The sequence below is a fragment of the Pristis pectinata genome, chromosome 27, assembly GCF_009764475.1.
Source record: "Pristis pectinata isolate sPriPec2 chromosome 27, sPriPec2.1.pri, whole genome shotgun sequence".
Classification (NCBI taxonomy): Eukaryota; Metazoa; Chordata; class Chondrichthyes; order Rhinopristiformes; family Pristidae; genus Pristis; species Pristis pectinata.
The window spans coordinates 27,389,292-27,411,286 of NC_067431.1; the positions used below are offsets into that span (position 1 = coordinate 27,389,292).

Sequence of the window (21,995 nt, forward strand, 5' to 3'; positions counted from 1 at the left end):
TATTTTACTGGGTGAGCAGCACAATGCATAACATACTTGAATGGATATTTTAATCTAGATCTGTCAAGAATTAATTGGGTTTTTAGACACACAGGTGCATTATCTCAAATATATTTTAAAATATTCCCCAATCCTCTGCTTGTGTAGCCTCAGCTGTTTTGAATTCTGCACAGTGAATGATGAAAGAATGTCAATCAGGATTTATGATAGTTGTAAATTTCTCATGGAATTACATATAATTCAAGTGCTCTTCATGGGTGTAACCTACTGAGGAATTTATAGCTAATTTATTTAATTCAATTAAGATAGTGTTGGGGGGAATTGTGTGGGGAAATGATGATTGACTCCTAGAAACTAGTTTTGAATTTTAAGACCAACAAAGATTTCCTTTGGCAATTACGAAGATTAAAATGAACTTGGGAAGTCTTGCCTAACTTTTTCGTGGACATGAGGTCACTTACACAAAGCTGTCCGTAGTTTGGGACTAATTCAGCATTTTTGCTGCACATGGTATTAATTTAGTGCTATAATTTACAGACAGATAAATGTAAACTCAAATAATATAGATTTTAAAATGGTATAAAACAACTCCATTGTAAGTTATCTAGAGGAAGTGAATAGTTTAACACAGTGGCATTGTTTTATGCTGGTTTTGTCAAGGGGTTGAAAAATTTTATTAAACCAGTTTGATCTTGGTGGATGTGCAAATTAACAACAATATCACCTGCCCAAGAGGAACTACTAAGGAGTTATATTGTCCATCTGAAGGGGGAAAGGAATTGTTAGTGCTTCTCCCCACAAATGCTGCTCAATCCACTGAGTTCCTCCAGCAAACTGTTTATTGCTCCAGATTCCAGCATCTGCAGTCTCTTGTGTCTCCATTACATTATCCACGTTTTTGATAAGTCACTTAGATACACTTAAAGATTGATTTGACTGAAAGCTGAGACTCTGAATAAACATTAGAGATAATTTTTAAATTAAAATTAAATTTTAAATTTTATTTACAGCGTGGTAACAGGCCCTTCCAGCCCAACGAGTCTGCACCGCCCATTTTAAGCCCAAATTAACCTGCCCGTACGTCTTTGGAATGTGGGAGGAAACCGGAGCACCCGGAGGAAACCCACGCAGACACGGGAGACCGTACACACTCCTTACAGTCAGCGACGGGAATTGAACCCCAATCGCTGGCGCTGTAATAGCGTTGCACTAACCGCTACGCTACCGTCCCGCCCTTAGTGGAACCTTATATAGCAGATAAATAAAAAATTGCTTTGAATTATATATAAAACACCAGAAATACTCAGCAGATCGGGTGCAGAGATAGAAGCAGAGTTAATATTCAGAATGACCTTTCATCAGTTTTCAGCTTTTCGTGAGTGCTTTGTATACACACTTTAGGTGTTCTGTTCTGTATCAAGCAATTATATTTATTTTAAGCAAACATCCAAATTTATTTGAAGAGAAGAAATGAAAGGCATTTGAATTCAAAATTCAACATCTTGGTAATATTTGTTGGTAACATAGTTCATTCATTCCTGTAAATGAATTGGTGTTTACATTTAAATGGCAAACAAGGAGTACTAAGAACAACATTAAACCTATGCAGACACTTCAATCAGCTTGCAGTGTTTATCTTGCAAAAGCAATAGTTAAAAGCATAAACCATGTGTCATAAATTACTCATGCAAGATGCAAAAGACATTTTCCAAATATGCAGAGAAAACATGTTTAAAACTCAGCATTTTTTCTGCTGATTTATTCAAGAATTTGAAAAATTTTATTTTATCATTTTAATTTGCTGATGCACAAATTAACAATATCGCTAAAAAGCATGACACTATGAGATTTATTATCCATTTTTTAAAAGGAGTCCCAAGTTATTTATTTACAGAAATATTGCAAAAAAACTGTGTGCCTGACTTGAGAGTCTGGATGGAAGTCTGATATTGAGGTTGGGTGGAGAATGGAGAAGATTTACGGAAGTATGAACAAATGAGTGATAACTTAAGGCGTGAAAGGATACAGTCCTAATGCAGGCAAATGGGATTGTGATAGGTGGGTACAAAGGTTGGTGTGGACGTGGTGGACTGAAGGGCTTGTTTCTGTGCTGTATAACTCTATGACTCTATGACAAGGACTCTTACCCAGTCTATATACATCAGGATAAGGTTGGTGGTGCAAGTATCACTGGATTAAACGGTGACAAGTAGCAGTTGGGAAAGCACCAGCATCGTTCAAGCTGAAAATGCAGTAGCAGTGATTGCTGTGCACCTGATAACGATCGCATGGCACAACTTTGTTAACCCTGTTACAGCTTCTGAAATGTTTTGCCAAGGTAACAGTTTTAGGACTGAGTGAACCAAGCAGAGTTGAGAGGTTTTGTTCAGGTTACCTGACCTGTATTACTGCCTGAATTCAAAGTCTAATTGAACTGGGTACTTTTACAGTTCAATGATTTGAAATACCACATGGTGTGATTACTTGTTTATAAGGATTAGTGTAATCGTGCCCTTTTGCTCAAGAAAAGACTTTTTTTTAAAAAAAGCAATCCAGCTAAGCAAACTCATATAGATATCCAACATTCGTAGATGTATAGATTTATGTTATTAAGTATAAGTGGAGTGGGAGAAGTTATCTTGAATTTAACAGAGACTATTTTGTAGAGGGTTCTCTGTGACTTGGAATTGAAAGCATTAGACTTGGTCTCTTGAATTACTCATGCCAGATCATTGCGAATTGTGGGCTGCCTCTTCAGTGATCTAACAATAGATTTCATTGTGTTAGATCTATTAAATCTATAATATGAATTTTGTTGGCATTTTTTGGTCATTTACGAAAATTACTGTGCAATGGGTCCAATTCTGAGACCCACACTTTAGAAAAGATGTCAAGGGAGGAGAGGAGATTTCTTGGAAATAGCTCATGGAAGAGGGTCTTCACATATTGAGAGAATAGTGATGATAGAAATGTTCTCTTTAGAGCAGAGGAGGATAAGATAAGAAAAGTTGTGTTCAAAATGATGAGGGATTTTGTTGGAGTAAGTTAGGAGAAACAGGAGGGAGAAAGTTTCCACAGGCAGGAGGACTGGTGAGCAGAGGGCATGGATTGAAAATAATCAGCAAACAAATTAGAGATGTGTGTGAGAGAGAGAGAGAAAGAGAGAGAGAGAGGTGTGGAAAGTGAATTATTCTTTCTCTGGAATGCATTGCCTGAATGGTCAGTGGGAGTTTATCCAATAGAAACTTTCCATAGGGGATTAGATAAAGAAAACAATTGGAAAGAATGGTTGACTGGGACTAATTAGTTCTTCCAAAGAGTCAGAACCATGGCATGAATGTTTATTGTGTGGTATGATTCTGATTTTCATTCCCCTAGTGTAAATTATTGAATTAGAATTAGAATTAACCTGGATTCTTTAGAGTCGAGGGTAAAATGACAAAAAGTCCAATGGATTTCTTGCATTTTCAGGGTAAGCAGCTGCAATAACATCATGGAATTAACTTATGTTTGAAAAATATCGAATAAATATGATTTTCATATGGTAAATACTTAATTTCTGATTGCATTTAATACAAAATACAAATCTACCTGTTCATCTATCTATAGATTGATGGCCCCCTTATTTAAGGAAGGACACACTGGCATTGGAGACAGCCCAGAAGAGATTTATTAGGCTGATTCCTGGGTGAGAGGGTTGGAGGGCATGACAGTAGATGTTGAGGTGTTTGCACTTGTGGGAGAATCTCGAACAACGAGGCACAGTCAAAGATTAGGGGGTGTTCATTTAAAACTAAGGTGTGCAGGATCTGGCTCTCACAGAGGGTGGTGAATCTCTGGAATTCTTTATCCTGTAAGATTCTGGAGGCTAGATCATTGGGGGCATTTAAAGCAGTAGATACATTTTTTAAGGGTCAGAGAATTGAGGGCTAAGGGGGAATTGGCACAGAAGAGAAGATGAGGCTTGGGAGTCAGCCATGATCATAATAAAAGGCAGAGCAGACAAGGTGGGCTGAGCGGCCGACTCCTGATCCTATCTTGTTATGTTCCTGTGTTCTATATACCTACCTAATTCCCACATGTTACTTACCCAAGTGATGTATACCATTTGACTCATATGTTTGAGGTAGTACTTCCAGATGCTTATTCTATGAGTTCTGGTTCCTCTCTCACCAGTTAAGTGAGTTACAAAATAGATTGATCATCTGTTATGAAGTTTACCAGGTCTTCAGTATAGAGTGCAGGTGATTGGGAATGAGGGAACTGTTAGCAATTTGTGCGGCACTAAATTTCCAGGGGAAAAATGAAACAAAGGAGACTGCAAATGCTGGAAGTCTGGAGCAATACACAAAATGCTGGAGGAACTCAGCGGGTCAGGCAGCATCTGTGGGGGGAAATGGACAGTTGATGTTTTGGGTTGAGACCCTTCGTCAGGACAAAATAAAACAAATTTTGATTTGATTGTACCAATCTGTATCAACAGAGCTTCAGTTGCTAATTTCTTCCATTCACAGGTGACTGCCTTTTGGATGAGCCAGTGAAACCAATTACATTACCGGACAGCCTACCAGGCGAAGGCTACAACTTGAACAGACAGTGTGAACTGGCTTTTGGGGTGAACTCAAAACCATGCCCATACATGCAGCCATGCCTGAAACTGTGGTGTACAGGAAGGGCTCGAGGGCAACTGGTGTGCCAGACCAGGCACTTCCCATGGGCAGACGGAACACACTGTGGAGATGGAAAGTTCTGCATGAAGGGTGCTTGTGTGGCAATGCAGGATGTGACAAAGCACAAGGTAATATCTGTGAATGAACATCATTGTCTTTTTGCTCATGTTACACTCGTGTCTTTCATTTAATTCTTAATATTTGGAACTGGAATTGGTTTATTATTGTCACATGTACTGAGGTACAGTGAAACGCTTGTCTTGCATACCGTTCATACAGATCATTTCATTACACAGTGCGTTGAGGTAGTACAGGGTAAAACAATAACAGAATGCAGAATAAAGTGTTACAGTTACAGAGAAAGTGCAGTGCAGGCAGACCAAAAGGAGAAAGGTCATAATGAAGTAGATTGTGAGGTCAAGAGTCCATCATTTGCATTCAGATATTCAGTCACATAATCACTTCTTCATGTAATCTTTCTATTCACTAAGACTTATTGGAACTGGAATTGGTTTATTGTTGTCACTTGTACCGAGGTATAGTGAAAAACTTGTCTTGCATACCGTTCATACAGATCAATTCATTACACAGTGCATTGAGGTAGTACAGGGTTAAACAATACAAAATGCAGAGTAAAGTGTCACAGCTACAGAGAAAGTGCAGTGCAGGTAGACATAAGGTGCAAGGTCATAACGAGGTAGATTGTGAGGTCAAGAGTCCATTTTATCGTACTAGGGAACCATTCAATAGTCTTATAACAGCGGGATAGAAGCTGTCCTTGAGTCTGGTGGTATATACTTCCAGGCTTTTGTATCTTCTGTCCGATGGGAGGGGAGAGAAGAGAGAATGTCCGGGGTGGGTAGGGTCTTTGATTCTGCTGGCTGCTTTACCAAGGCAGCGGGAAGTGTAGACAGAGTCCATGGAGGGAAGGCTGGTTTCTGTGATGTGCTGGGCTGCGTCCACAACTCTCTGCAGTCTCTTGCAGTCCCGGGCAGAGCAGTTGCTGTACCAAGCTGTGATGCATCCAGATAGGATGCTTTCTATGGTGTATCGATAAAAATTGGTGCGTGTCCAAAGGGGCACGGCAAATTTGTTTAGCCTATAGTTTCTTTATAATTTCTTTAGTTACGATATCAAATTAGCGATTTGGACCCTTATAATTTGGGTCCTTAAAAATGGAGCAATTTGTTTCCGAGTTACTATTAGTCAAGATCACATAGTTTATCTTGTATGTTTCCTATCTATAGACAATAATTTCTTAATGTACAAATGATATTGAATCAGTCCCAGCCTGGCTGTTTTATGATTTGCCCGTAAGCAGTTTCTGGCTTCATTTTCTTACAATGTTTCTGTTCACTCACAAGTAACATACAAGAATGCATCCTAACTTTAGCTGGCTGGAAGCATAGTCATTAACCTTGCTTCAGTGAACTAACATCCTTCGTGTTTCAGTTTCAATAGATAGCTGGCCTTGTTACAGTTCTCTGCAGCTGAAAAGTGACTAAATGTATCAAGATTACTGTATAAATTAGTTACTTTTTCTTTGAATCGAATCACACCAGAAATTCTGTGAAATGGAGAATTTGCATTTGAGGTGTATGTCCATACCTGATCCTAATGCTAAATCATTAAAGTCATAAGGCAGTTAACCTGCTTAGAGCTCCCAAATCAGAAATAGATTCTAATTAGTTTTAACGAGAATGATAATCTATCAAGGCATCTAACAATTTGAACCTAGAAACACATGCTCTAAAGATCCACAAGCTTCCCGCAGATGTATCCAAGGTGTGTGAATTCTTGCACTTGTGTATCACCTGTCAAAAAGCAATTTCTGTTATGTTGCAAAGCAATGTAATGAAACATAGTAAAACATGATATACTTTATCTGACATTGTTGGTCTTACAAAATAATATCTGTGATGTCATGGATGTTTAGAATGTTAAGCTGGACAAAGATAATCAACTATATTTGTAATCAGTTTTCCAACATTTGTACATATATAAAATGTGGTTATTTAAAAATAGCAATGGATCTAATACAGTTTTAAGTAACCATGCAGTGAGTACCAGGTAAATTGTTAAGTTGGTAAATTGGTTTGTTATTGTCACATGTACAGTGAAAAACTTTGTTTTGCATGCCATCCATACAGATCATTTCATTACAACAGTGCATTGAGGTAGTACAAGGTAAAACAATAACAGAATGCAGAATAAAGTGTTACAGTTACAGAGAAAGTGCAGTGCAGGCAGACAATAAGATGCAAGGTCATAATGAGGTAGATTATCTGATCAACAGTTCATCTTATCATACTAAGGAACTGTTCAATAGTTTTATAACAGCGGGATAGAAGCTGTCCTTGAGCCTGGTGGTACGTGCTTTCAGGCTTTTGTACCTTCTGCCCAATGGGAGGGAGGAGAAGAGAGGATGTCCAGGGTGGATGGGATCTTTGATTATGTTGGTTGCTTTACTGAGGCAGTGAAGTATAGGCAGAGTCAATGGAGGGGAGGCTGGTTTCCGTGATATACTGGGCTGTGTCCACAACTCTCTGCAATTTCTTGCAGTCTCAGGCAGAGCAGTTGCCATACCAAGCCGTGATGCATCCAGATAGGATGTTGTGGGACAGTGATTAAACCACTGATATAAATGGATATAAATGATCCAGCGCAATTTTCTCCATCCAAGATATATTTTGTGTTACAGAAGTAAAAAAAAATTCACTTAGTGCATTGTTATATAGCATGAATTGCAAAGAAGCATAATAGCTAAACTAGTTTGCAAGGATTAACAGTTACAAATATGAAACTGGAATCAATGATCTTACATGCAAAACTCTACAGTCAACAGAACAATCTGTCAGGAAAGGAACAGAAAAAGGGCTTTATTTATTGATAAGCATTACACTCTACATGCATTTAAATACACATGTTGTTATGAAAGGTTTAGTTTCCAACATTTCAGAAAGGATAATGGGAAAACTAAGGAAACTCTTCCCCATGGTAAACGTGAAAACCTGCTGTCCAGATTCACTCCTGACCTTGGCTCAGTGTGTGCAGTGAACAGGAAAGCATCACTAACTGTAATTGTTCACAGAAGGCATGTATCCAAATTGCTCTTCAACATGGGAACACTTCCTTTGACATGCTGCAGTTTCTGGATGAAGTAATTGTTTTAATTCTTATCACTGAGTCCACAAGCAAATCAGAATGGTCAGAATTTAATTTTAGTGATATTCAATCTCTATTAATCTGGAATGTAAAATGTATGGAAGCATTACAGTAATTGATCACAGCATCGCAAAGATTTTTGGCAATCACATTGATTTGGCAATAGCAAGCCCAATCAACTCTGCTTTAAAGTTGGTCAAGCTAACGTTCACGTACAGCTGGGTTTCATTTAAAATTAATAATGGTGTCATGGAGTCTTTATTATTTTCTAATATTGGCACCAATTACATTGTATGTGGTATAAGCATGAAGGTTTAAAATCTGTTCTAATGACCACTACCTATTACAGGTCGATGGGAGATGGGGAAAGTGGGGTCCTTATGGATCATGTTCACGTACATGTGGAGGTGGTGTGCAGCTTGCCAAAAGGGAATGTAACAAACCAACCCCGACCAATGGTGGAAGATATTGTGAGGGGATCCGTGTCAAGTACCGTTCATGCAATTTGGACCCGTGCCCTGACAATGGTAAGAAATTTATTGAAGTCATATCGTGTTATTTATCCAGCTTCTAATAACATACATATTGTGTGCAGTCAGCTTATTGGGGCCATTCCATTATGTGCATTCTGTAATGCTAAGTTTATAGTAAAGTGGGAGCAAAATAGAACCATGAGAACCATTTCCTCAAGAGATCTCAAAGCATCTTCATTACCTTGTTTTCTTGTCTCAAAGTCATTACCTCTTTCCTTTCTCAACTGACACTAACTACCTTTCAGCCGATGGATTGCTTTACTAGCATCCCTTTATTACTGAGGATCTATCCCTTTTTCTGGCTCTTTGGTGGTTGGATTTTCCAGCTATCAGTTCCAGTTGTTTCAGAGTTGATATTCAAGTGATTCGAATTTTGTATTGAAAAGTTATCTATTATTAACATTGATGGACAATCTCATGCAGAGAGGCTTCAAGGTTGGGGAAACTGTACACAGCTCTGAAGTCAGAATTCAAGAGTATTATTGGAACCAATTTTTAACTGATTCAATTTGAGCAGTACTTGAAAGTGTTTGTGCTCTTCATGTGAAGTAATTGATGCTTCAGTTGTGAAAGAAAATGCAACGAATATTCTTTACAAAAATATTTTGGAAGGTCTGAGATATATATCCACACCTCATTCAAACCTGTCACATGCTTAGGAGATTTGTTCAACATAACTGCAATAGTTTTTGTCAAGCTGTTCAACATTTCCATCAGTTGCACCAATCTTTGCTTTGATTGTTATTAAGACAGATACAGTGACGCCAGGAATAGTGAGATAGGGGTAGAGTGGATTCGCTCAATTAAGTTTATATAAATTAAAAAATAATGCTTATTTTTAGCTACTTATAATGGAGATTTCCTCAAGCAATGAAACAATATTTAATTACATTGCTGAAAGCAATCACCCAAAACGGTGGACAGACTTGTAAAAGTAAAGCAGAAGATGATACATCAAAAAAGTCCCAAAGGTTCACTAGTTGTATTTACATTTCCTCCTTTGGAATATGTGAAAATGTCTGGAGAGTAAAAACATGACAATTTTATTTTAATTTCTTTGTATGCTCTGCATTATGGTCGGAGGTCATAGAAAGCAACAGGTTTAAGAATATCCATTATTGGTGTGAATTTGTAAGTCAGAGTCCAAAGATGGAAAATTGAGGACAGAGTAAATCCAGTTACAGAACTGCTAAGGTCATGGGAAAGGTAAACAAATAAAATTGCAGACACTGGAATATGAAACAGAAACATAAATGCTGGAAGAGCACAGCCAGTAGCGTCTGTGGAAAGAGAAACCAGTCATCATTTCAGGTTGAAGACCCTACCTCCTGATCCAAAATGTTGACTGGTTTCTCTTTCCACAGATGCTGCTTGACTGGCTGAGGTCTACCAGCATTTCTATATTTGCTAAGGTTACACTCTGTTATTGAAATAAGGTAAACTTTGCCTGGTGATTGTAATTGGGAGTAAGCCAACAGGCCATCATTACTAAATGACTAATTTCATCAAAGTGCCTGCATTATTTCTGTAGGGTATTGGAATATAAAAGTATCTGACATGCTGAATGTTAGTTTGCACTCACTAAAGGCAGTGTTACTGGACAATTGGACAATGCCCATTACTTGCAATAACTGGCCAGAAGACTGTCGGCCTCTTTGGGTCTTTTGCATTAAGACAGCAAACAGGAGAATTATTCAAGACAAATTATTCACCTAGTTGTGTAGAAAATATTAGATGTTGAATTGTTTGTGGATGAAGTTTTTCTTATGTTGTAGATATTAATAATTTTATAGGCAATAAGGGATTTTTTTTTCAAGCAGAATAAAAACTCTTAATTGCTGTGCAGACGTTCAGGACTGTAGGGCCATAAAATTTATAAACTGCACTGTGATAAAGTCAATTATTTTATATGCATAATGCCATGATACGTGGCACGTATCCTTTAAAGTAAAGTCGACTGAATGACTTTTATAAATGGTTTAATGTTGTGTGCAAAGTACACTCATGACGCTCAGCACACTAAATACATAATTACAGTTCGCATTTCTTTGAAACAACAGACTCAACTATTTCCAGCTAGTTACACAGCAGTAGATTGCACAGACACTCACAACAATGACACACTGTCTTCTGTTAAGATAGACCCTATCTAAAATACAACATTCCTGTGTTTCACTGCTCTGGTTCATTTTTGTTTCTTTTGCCATTGGAATTAGCTGGTAGAAGTATCTTATCATTATAGAGTACAAGGGATAGAATCCAGCTGCAAAATGTACAGTGTGCAAAACAGTGCTATAGGGCAGTGCCACTGCCCGTGACATTAGGCCATGAATGCTGAGTGAGTACCCTGTGTGAGTACCCTGGATAAACAACAGTCAGTATACCTGGAGTAATGGGAATATCTACTTTGTTCATTCATTGTAACATTTCACATTCCTGTTAACCTGAAAAGCACCTGATTTACTGGTTAAAGGTGAAGCAATAATTTTGCCACATGGCAGATGTGATGATTAGTTATGGTTACACCCTTCTGATTGATGGTTTTCTTTGATCTCCATTTAAAACACAGGTAAAAGTTTCAGAGAGGAGCAGTGTGAATCCTTCAATGGTTACAATGTCAATACCAACAGACTTGCCCCATCTGTTGTGTGGGTTCCAAAATATTCAGGAATATCATTGAGGGACAAATGCAAGCTTGTGTGCAGAGCGAATGGTACTGGATACTTCTATGTTCTTGCACCCAAGGTAAGCATAATGGACCCTTTACTACCAAGATATCCATTTTCCAATTGGGAGGATTGTTTATAGACAAATTAGCAAATTTTCTGATAGAACTCTCAAGGAAAACTTCCACAGATTCTAGTTTATAAGACTTTACTCTTTCAATGTCTTATTCCAAACATATTGTCATGATATAACATTAACATGCAGATTCATACCTATTTATTTTGTGGTTTTATGTAGTTGAATGACTCAAAGCTAAGTGTGGTGATAGTTGCCAAAAATAGGATATCACGTCTTGGTTCACGTTCAAAATGTCTCTGTTATTTTCATTCTCTAAGAACATAAGAAATAGGAGCAGGAGTAGACCATTCAACATTTTTGGGTGATCTTCCCCTTAACTTGACTTTTCCCTCCCAATTCTCATATCACTTAATTTTCATGGAATCCGTAAGTTAATTTATCTCAGCTCTAAATATATCCAAACTCCCTTGGGTAGAGAACTCCAAAGATTTACAACTCTGAATTCTCCTCATCTCTCTCCTAAATGGTAACCTCTTGTACTGAGGGTCGGGATCCTAATTCCAGACTCTCCATTCTGGAAAAACAGTCTCACACCGTGTCAAGCTCTCGAGATACTTTATGTTACCTGTTAGCTATTCCCTTTACTATAGAACTAACCTTGTAGTCTTTGACCTGAAATGTTAACTCTTCTCTTTCCAGAGATGCTGCCTGATCTTCTGAGCATTTCCAGCATTTAGGTCATATTTCCAGCATCTCCAGGTTTAAGGATGGTGTGCATTTCCCTTTACTATGGAAATGCACACCATCCTTATTTTAAAACATCCCACTCTATTCTGCTGTCCCTACTGGAAATCTGTTCCATCGTCTCCTTCTTCTACATTGTAAAATGTTTCAGAAAGGAATGTTAAACTTTGACTAGACCGTACGCAGAGATTGGTGTGAATTCTGGTGTCCCTGCATCAAAAGGGATATCAAAGCTGTGCAGAAAAGATTTACAAAGCTGTTAGCAGAATTGAGAGGATGAAACAGGCTCCTAATTTACTATGTCTCCCCAAAACCCCAGGTGGTGGATGGAACTCCATGTATGCCAGACACTTCAGCAGTATGTGTCCAAGGCAAGTGTATAAAAGCTGGTTGTGACGGAAAGTTGGGCTCCAACAAGAAGTTTGACAAATGTGGAGTATGTGGAGGCGATCACAAGAGCTGCAAGAAGGTTTCTGGTTTATTCACAAAGCCCATGTATGTTTTTCCTTTTTCCTTTCATTTGAATTTAATTGTTATTAAGATAATATTATTCAACTTTAATGCCATTAAGGACAGTTGTAATTTGAGATTTATATAATACCAAGTACTGACAAATTGGATTAGTATGGAGAGGTACTTGATGGTTGGCATGGACACAGTGGGGGGTCAAGGGCCCCATTTCTGTGGTGTAAGTTCAAAGATAATTAGTAATTTTCGTATGGAAGAATTATAAAGTCAACACCAATAAATTTTCATAGTGACAAAATGCCCATTAATGCTTAAGAAAACACCCAGTAAGTGAAGATGCATGAGAACAAGCAGGCAGCAGAAGTGGAGACATGTTGGTGCAGCTCTGTGGAGTTCAAGCAATCACCCAGTCATGTTGTAGATAATGTAGAGGTGTACATTGTTATAGCACCGATGTACAGTTGGACTCTGCTGGGGGAAACACTAAATGGGATTCAAGTGCTGAGACAAGGAGAGGGGAAAAAATCGAGAGCGGCCCTCCTAGAGCTGTGTTCACTCGTTCTGGTCGACAACTTGGAGTAGGAGTTGAGGGACTGTGAACAATTTGCTTAGTTGGCCTGGTCACATGATCAGAGCTGGAAACAAAAATAAGTTATAGACCCTCACACTTTCAGAAAACGATGAACCACTTTTGAAAAGTTCCACCGATTGAGATCTAGAAAGCTGAGGCTTGTAACACCAACAGCGAAATGACCAGGTCAGAGGTATCTTGTATTCCCTCACATGGCGCTCTAACTGAGGTCTCCAAAATGATTAAAAGAGTTCACAGTTTGGTGAGAGGAGTCCACAGGAAGAAGTCATAACCTTAAAATCGGAGCCATGTTGTTCAACGAGTGACATCAAGAAGCAAGCACTTCTTCAGTCGAAGAGCTGCGGCAGTGTGGGACACTTTCCCTCAAAATGTTGTTGATTCTGGAGGTCAACTGAATATTTCAAAACTGATAGTTAATTAGATTTGTGTTGTGCTAGGATATAACTGGGTATTGAGTCAAGGTCGGCAAAACAAACTAAGATCCAAATAAGCAGTAATCTCGTTGAACAACAGAACATTTAAGGGGACTGATTCTCCCCCTCCTGTTATTGCTGCTTTTTAGATACCTTTCTCTCCTTTTTTTTTCATCGCACTAGTAATTATCTCTAGTAAAATGCACATGGGCAAGCTTACTCAAGTCTCTGCCATTATTACTGGATGCTGGAAGCAATGTCAAGGGTTCTGAATAACTCTTTCTGTTTATGAGCCTCCACACATCATGTCCCACAAACGTGCAACTGGGAGCTATGGAGAACATTCCTCCGTGGCATCAGCACTGAGCTGCCCGATTACATTCTTGCCAGTTTAGCCTGCAGTCGTTCAGGGAATTCTTATAGAGATTCAAAGAAGTAAGATGAGATTTAACCATCTTTATTTTATTACAAGCAGCAAAGGTTTTAGATCTGTCTTTGAGGGATGGTTGCATTTTGTCAAGTATTTAATTTTGTTAGTGAAAATTAAGAATTAATGAAGACATTTAGTCTAGCAGGTAGGATTTGTGGGTTTGTCTGGGATTATCAAAAGTGGGATAAAGAATATGTGAAGATGCTCCTGTAATATTTCAATGTTTACCATACTTACTAAAGCTGTTTCCTTTCAACAGACATGGGTATAATTATATTGTGACAATACCAGTTGGAGCCACCAGCATTGATGTCAAGCAAAGAGGATACAGGGGCATGACAAATGACGACAATTATTTGGCTGTTAGGAATGAACATGGGAAGTATATACTCAATGGTCACTACATTGTTTCTGCGGTTGAACGGGACATTGTCATAAAGGGAAGCCTGCTGAGGTATAGTGGAACGGCAACTTCTGTTGAAAGCCTTCAAGCTTTTCGACCCATTCAAGAACCATTGGTTATTGAAGTCCTATCAGTTGGAAAAATGACTCCACCTCGAGTCCGCTATTCCTTCTATCTACCGAAGGAAAATAGGGAAGATAAATCTTCACATAGCCCTAATAAAAAAGACACAAAAGGAATCTTGCTGAACAATGAAAGTCTGAGCAAACTAAATAAAATAAACTCACGGCAACCAGATTATAAGAGGCCTATTTATAAATGGGTAGTGAGAACCTGGTCTCAGTGTTCTGTTTCTTGTGGAAATGGGATGCAGCACAGATCTGTTGAGTGTGAAGACAATCATGGAAAAATAGCATTTGACTGTGATACCACCCAGAAACCAGAAGTTATCCGGCATTGTGGAGATCCTTGCCCGGTGTGGGAGATTGGTGGTTGGTCACCATGCTCAAAGAGTTGTGGCAAAGGCTTCAAGAGACGTTTAATCAAATGTAAAGCTGATACTGGGCATGCTTTACCCCGAGAACACTGCAGTATAAGGAAGAAGCCACAAGAGCTGGATTTTTGCACTGTGAGACCTTGCTGAAAATCCTCAGTGGATATTATTTCAGATAGAGTAGTCTTTAGAAATGGCAGGTGATTCTTGATTCACAACAGTGATGGTTATATCTGTTACACCTGAACCCAAATGGAATATTGAAACAAACAACTGCTCCACATTGGGAAACATGGAGATCTGTGATGTATAATTAGGAATGAAATTACCTAAAATTTACATGTTGAAGTCTACCTCTGTCATTTGTACGTTGGTGTTAAACTGTTTTGGTGACTTCATTGACCATGTACTAATGTAAGAAGAGATGACTGCCTATTGAGCACTTACATAATGCAGTTTGCCACCAAGTTAGAAGCAGTCAAAGATTTTTATGGTTTGATGATGTTTTATTCACCATTGAGCATAAAATAATACAGGGACCAGTGTAGGTGCAACTGCAATATAATGCAGGGATGCCCTAATGTGATATATTAATGGGTCAATGGTAATGTGTGACCATTCTTAACTTCAGAGATGTGGAAGTTAGTTCATTCGTAAACAGGCAACTTTATGTGTTTTTCAAAATAAAATATATTAGGAAGATACATCTGTTCTTTGTGAAAGCAATAGAATATTTTACCTGGTAATGCTATTGTGTGACATGTCAAGTGGCATTTAGTCAAATTTAACTGGTGTCATCGTTACAAAATGTTACATTAGAACATAACTCTATTTATGAAAGAAAAGTAGAGTATTAGACTTGTGCTAAAGTCAGATTAAATATGGCAGACTTTATGTCTGAAATGAGCATTATAGTATTGGTAGATGGGCCTGTTTGCAAAATGATCTCTTCCAACAATCTCTTAGTAAACTACGTTTTATATGTAATAATTTATTCTGGTAGGGACAATATTACATGGTGCATAAATCATTTTCTGTATGCTGGCAACATTATTTATTGTGTGTATTGGGTTCCAAAACCATCAATGTAAAACCAAACTGACAATTTAAGTACTTCTTTGTGTGGTGAGATTATAACTATGGAGCTATATGCTTTGTCCATGTTTGCACATTTTATAACCTTGCCTGCAAACATTTGTGATAATTTTGGAAATATTTCATTTTCTGTTACAAGAAGAAACCATTTGTAGAATTGTTTCATCCAAGAAAAGGTTTGAATTCTTAGTATTTTGCAAATGTGTCACTAAAGTTCAAAGCCACTTGCATTGATGGTTTGTTAAATTTTCCCTTTGTATTGTGGCAGTACTTTTTTTTAAAGAAAACATCATTTATGCCAGACTCTGTAACCCTTTCACTTGTGTTCTGGTTGGGAGGGACTGCAGTTACCGTTCTTCCATCTAAAAGATGGTTCATATGTTATTGGGGTTTATTTTACTCTTTTGCATTTTTAAATTGCAAAAGGCATAAATAGCGTTTATTGGCTGTTACGTATACCATGTATACATCTGTTTAATTGTGCACAATAAAACTGTAAATATCTATGAACTGGTGGTCTTATTATTGACAGTGACAGATAGAAATGTCATCTGTCAGTTGTGCTCATCTCTGTGCATTAGCTTCAAGTAGCAAAATGTGGGGTTATGAGTACAACTGGATGATCTGATATGTGTTTAAAAGGGAATTTCACCTCTATAGTATTTAAAGACATCTCACACAAAAATGTCAAGTGGATTGGTTCACAATGTCCTTTATGACACAGGATATCAGCAAAATAAACTTTCAAAACTCAAAACCTTCTAATGAATATCAAATACCTTTCCCCAAACAGAATGATTGTGTAAGTGCACAACCTGGACAAAGACTCATACGCTGGTAATAAATGTCTAAACTCTCTTCTCTCGGCTTATACCTACTACTTGGAATCTACTCTTTTACAAAAACATGCACGTTATTTCTACAAGTCTGCTTACGTTTTCTTTGCATTCTGTATGTTCTAGTTTATGTTCATTATTTATTACAGCAAAAATTAGTGAAGAGTTAGAATTACTTATAGAACAAATTCCCAAATGTACTATTATTTATTTTCTGGAGAATTATTGTCAAGGTATGGGGTAACCTTATATCAGATTCTGAATTTGGTAGAGATAACTGCATATTTTAAGCAAGACAAAATTGGTTGCTACTTTGTTCCTGGATTACAACCTGTTACAGCAGTTACTGCCCGCAGTGGTTCTTTATCTTATTCTATTATTTTGAATGCTCGTGTTTCAGTGCTTCTTCTGAAGGTGCTGATCCTTTTTGGGATATTGGTCCATTGAACTCATCATCCCTCTGGAACCTCAGCGTAATAACCCATGAGTACTTGTTTATCTGTGAGGTAAACCTTTCTTTACCGTGAGATTTCATCCTGGCCACTTCCAACCTATTGCACAGTGTGATCAGCCTTAGGCACAGACAGAACACTAAAGGATGTCTATAAAGTCTGGGCTAAGCTTGTCTAATGTTATACTCTGCCCCCATTTCTTCAAGAGCAAATGCCATTGTGTAGCAAGCTGATTTTCAGTCCACAGGAGGTTGCTTGGATGATGAACTCCAAGTTGATGTGTGCTCAACTACTTCCAAAAGCGCAGAAGCATATAGCCATAGATGTGATGGGAGATCTATCTGTTGTCTCATACAAGGGCATTGTCACATGTTCCATTACATACTTATGCAAGTGCCAGCACAAAGCTGCCAACTATATGGAAGTGCTTATGCTGGAGAGGTTTGATTTCTTGTGTTGTTTAGCTCTAGTCAGATTGTTGACAGTGGGTGTAAGAGAAAGGGTGTTATTTCCCTTGAGGTGGGAAAAGCAATTGCCCCCAGCTCAAGAGCCCATGGACTTTACGTCCAGAGTCCATACTTCAGCAAAACAATGATTCCAGGACATTGCTCTAACCCAACCAGTTGATACAACAGATAGATCTGCCATCACATCTACAGCTATTTGCAGCAAGCAGATATCTGGCCTGTGGAACACTCAGGAGACTGTGACTGGGTTGGAAATATCTGTAGCCTAGAGGCACTAGGGAGCATGTCTCAGGGCATTGTTGGTTTGCAAGGAGCTGGTTACCAGCTTTAGAAGATGCTCTCCACTAGGCATTTTCTTGTAGATTTCAAGACCAAAATGGAAAATAGCTTCTTAGAATCTTGGAAATAGATATCTATGTCAGTATTTTGTCAAAGAATGGCAGTTTTGTATGGACTTCAACTAATTACTTCAGATGACTTGGGCTCTTGTTTGGTTGCAATTAGCAGCTCCAGGCTAAAGAGAGCTCTTGCAAACTCTTGAGTCCAGAATCATTACAGGGTTTCTCTGGGGCTTTACACCAACACCGAGGGAGACTTAAAGTGAATGGAAGTTCAGGGGCTAGAGAAAATAGGGCAGTTTGTAGAAAGATGCCCACACAGATACAAGAGACTGCAGATGCTGGAATCTGGAGCAACAAACAATCTGCTGGAAGAACTCAGTGGGTCGAGCAGCATCTGTGGGAGGAAAGGAACTGTTGATGTTTTGGGTCAAAACCCTGCATCAGGACCTCATACAGGGTTTTGACCCGAAATGTTGACAATGCCTTTTCTCCCACAGATGCTGCTCGACCCTCTAAGATGCCCATGCTGTTGGGATGAGATTGCAAGTAGGGAAAATTGATATATGTCGTATTTTATGATGACTTTAAACTCTAAAATAAACATAGTTTCACTGCGTGGTGTTGTGAGCTCACTTGTGTATAAAGTTTAAACTTTTTGAGAGTTGACTGATGCCTCATGAATAAGTCATGGGAGTGAGAAACTTAATGTAAGCATGTGGGAGAAAGAACAACAGTTGTGGTGGATGTTTGGTTTGTCAGTCTTTATTCATTGACCACTTTAGGTTTTCATCTGTGGTGTCAGAGGAATATTGGAACAGATGTCTCCCATTCATCTCCTCAAGGCTGTTCCATGACTCAGTGAGATCTTGGGGTGATCTGCCACATAATTCCAGATACTCCTCCAGCTCAGGCAGATGGTTGCTGATCCGACCCTCCCACTCACTGCCCTACTGTGTGGAGGCAGCCCAGTAGACTTCCTCAGTCTGTCAAGACTAGTGATTGGTCCTTGGAGCCTCCAGCTCACTTCCCTCTAGATATCCATTATTCTCTTCACAACATTAGAATGGGGATGTACACTTGAATAGGTGTCTGGACACTTCATTGTTAATTCAAAGGTTAATTCACCGGTTTCATGGCCTTTGTATTAATGTGCTGAGTCTCTCAGCAACCCTCAGGAGACCACGGTGATGCAGCTAGTAAAGCCACTGCCTTACATCTCCAGTGACCCAAGTTCGATCTTGACCTCTGGTGCTGCATCTGTGAAGTTTGCATGTTCTCCCTCTGACCGCATGGGTTTCCTTTGGGTACTCTGGTTTTATTCTGCACCACAAAGACGTACGAATTGGTGGATTAGTTGGCTGCTGTAATTGCCCTACTGTGTAGGTGAGCAGTAGAATTTTGGGGGGGGGGGGTGTTGATGAGAATGTGGGGAGAATAAAACAGGAATTAATGTAGGATTAGTGTAAATGAGAGGTTGATGGTCGGCGTGGGCTCGGTTGTCCGAAGGGCCTGTTTCCGTGCTGTTTGGTTCCATGAAGCACGTGGGCGGGGAGAGGACATCACAAGTAGAGGCACACAGGTTGTGTCGGGAAACTGGAAAGCATTTTCAGATTCATGCTTTGATTGCTGTTGAGTTGTGAAATGAACAGCCCTCTGGTGTTATCCAGATGTGGGAGAGTGGTGAATGGCCAACTTACATATTAAGGTGAAAACAGAAAATGCTGGAAACACTCAGTAGGTCAGTCAGCACCTGTGGAGAGGGAAACAGTTAAGGTTTCAGGTCCTAGACCCTTCGTCAGAAATGGGAAAAGTAGAAAACAAGTTAGATTTCAGCGGCAGAGAAGGTCGGGAATGGATGAGTAGAACATGGGGTTAGTATGGAATGGTGCCTGCTGGTTGGTGTGGATGAGTTAGGCTGAATGGCCTGTTTCCATGCTGTACAATTCTATGATTCTAACAGAGGGTATATCTCTGATAGGGTGAGACCCAAAAACTTAAAGTGGCAGTTAGAATCTCATTATGCTCCTTTGTGTTATGTGTTGCTTTGGACGGGTCTAGGACTAGCCCAGTAGGCCCACATACTAATGGAAAGAGGAACACTGAGCCAACATGATGACAGGCAGAAATGGCCAGATCTGATCTTGACAAAAGGAAAGAGTGAGCAACCTAAAGTTGGAGAGTTCACAGTGAGTCCAGAAGGCTGCCACATGCCCATATGGAAGATGAGGTTTTGTTCCTTCAGCTTACATTGTAACAGTGCAGGAGTGATTTACGTGTTGAGCTGACTGTTGGGTCAGTTCTGGTTGGGAGGAGCTGTTGCTAGTGAGGGGGTAGGAGTATGGTGGGGTCTCCAACTTACAGCTGACAGCTGGAGCCCGCCTTGGCTTCACAAAGAAATCTCAGGCCTTCTCCTGAGTGACTCCAGTGGTCCATTTAAGAATCTGTGGCTGGGCTGTTCAGTGCCTGACACAAATGGGTGGAGGACTCTTGGCTGTTAAGATACAAATGTGTAGGACTTTGGTTTATATATAAGCAGTCTCCCGGGGAAGGAGGAGGGTGGGATATTCACTCATTTACAGGTCAGAGTAAAAATTGGCTTGTGTTGCAGTCCTGGCCCTCCCACACACCCTATCCACTCTACCTCTTTGACTTTTAACTGGGGGAATACTTTAGATCATTCTGATCCAGGCCAGAGTTTGCTAGCTTGTAGCTATTAGCTGTTTCCCTATATAAATCTTTTAGATGTAAACCAGATTTATACAGAAGACAATTACTTATATACCCCAGTAAGTCTATGTTCAGAAAAAAAGTTAGAATCACAAAAAACATGAAAGAAATTGCATCTCTGCCCTTGGCATTATGCAGTGGTTTACATTTGAAACTGCTTTTACTCAGTTCCTGGTGCTTTTCAAGCTGAAAAATTATGAATACCATACTTCTGAGATGACCTTATTTCATATTTCTTCTGTTACTTCAGAACCATTGCAGCCTACTTATTTCCCAGGGAGTTGAGTGGTTCTTAATGTTGATGTACAGCTTGCAGCAAAATTTGCTGTTTTTTAATAGCGCAAGAAATTTTGTTTGAGGACAACATGGTGTGTAAACTCAGGCCTGGATCTTTCCCACCCCATTAAGGAAAAGGTCCAGTCTTGAACATTGTCCTTCTTGCTGGTTACAGCAGTTGCCAGGTAAAACTCTTACTCACTGGCAACACTGCTGGCTCAACACTTAAACAGTGGAATAAAGTAACTGAGTGATGGCATTCAGAATTATTGCCTAAGTCAATAATAGTTTGGAATCATAGAAACATGGAAAAATAAGAGCAAGCATCACCTATTCAGCCCTTCGACACCTGCTCCAGCATTCAGTACGTATCATGCCTGATCTGTTAGTCGTAGTGCCATATTCTTACACACTCTCTCCTTGATGCCTTTCAGAATTGTTAAGTCATACAGGCCCTTCAGCCCAACCTATCCATGCTGACCAAGATGCCCATCTAAACTCATCCCATTTGCCTGCATTTGGCCCATATCTCTCTAAACCTTTCCCATCCATGTACCTGTCCAAATGCCTTTTAAATGTTATTGTATTTGCCTCTATCTCCTTAAATATATTCAATGACAGCATCCAGATCCTTTTGCAGAATTCCACAGTCACCTTCTGAGTAATTTCTCCTCATCTCAGTCCTAAGTGTTTTACCCCATATTCTGAGGCTTCTGGAACCTATAACCAAGGGAAACCTTCTCCCTACATCCAGTCTATTGAGCCCTGTCAGATCACCACTCACAGCCTCCACTCCCCCGGCATTTTATACAGAAGCCCTTAATTGCACAATTGTCAGTAACAGGCTCAAATTAAAACATTAGGATTAATATCATTTGGCAGTCCATGGGTGAAATTTTATATCTCATTGCTTCTATGAAAAACAGACCACCTGTTTCTCTTTAAAAGAGAAAAGACTTCAGTTAACGTGGTGTGAAACTATTGTTAAACTTTCCAGGTTATCACCCAGGTGATGAGATAATCATTGCATTACAATTGTACACATCTAAAATCAACTGTTTAAACAGAACAAACAGTTGGTATTCAATAGAACCCATTTACCATGTCTGTGGCTCGTTTGCTGGGAATGTAAATGCATTTATTTC

At 39.2% G+C, this 21,995-nt stretch overlaps 1 protein-coding gene across 1 annotated transcript in view; it reads left to right on the plus strand.

Annotated features, from left to right (window-relative positions):
- Positions 1–16,261, plus strand: part of LOC127583631 (A disintegrin and metalloproteinase with thrombospondin motifs 15-like) — a 40,637-nt gene extending 24,376 nt beyond the window's left edge. Inside the window, exons 6-10 of the mRNA XM_052039807.1 lie at positions 4,515–4,798; positions 8,185–8,362; positions 10,938–11,113; positions 12,177–12,352; positions 14,020–16,261. Coding sequence (XP_051895767.1) covers positions 4,515–4,798; positions 8,185–8,362; positions 10,938–11,113; positions 12,177–12,352; positions 14,020–14,806 — 1,601 coding nt within the window. The 3' untranslated portion in view covers positions 14,807–16,261. The remainder of the gene's footprint in view (positions 1–4,514; positions 4,799–8,184; positions 8,363–10,937; positions 11,114–12,176; positions 12,353–14,019) is intronic.
- The last annotated feature ends 5,734 nt before the right edge of the window (positions 16,262–21,995 follow it).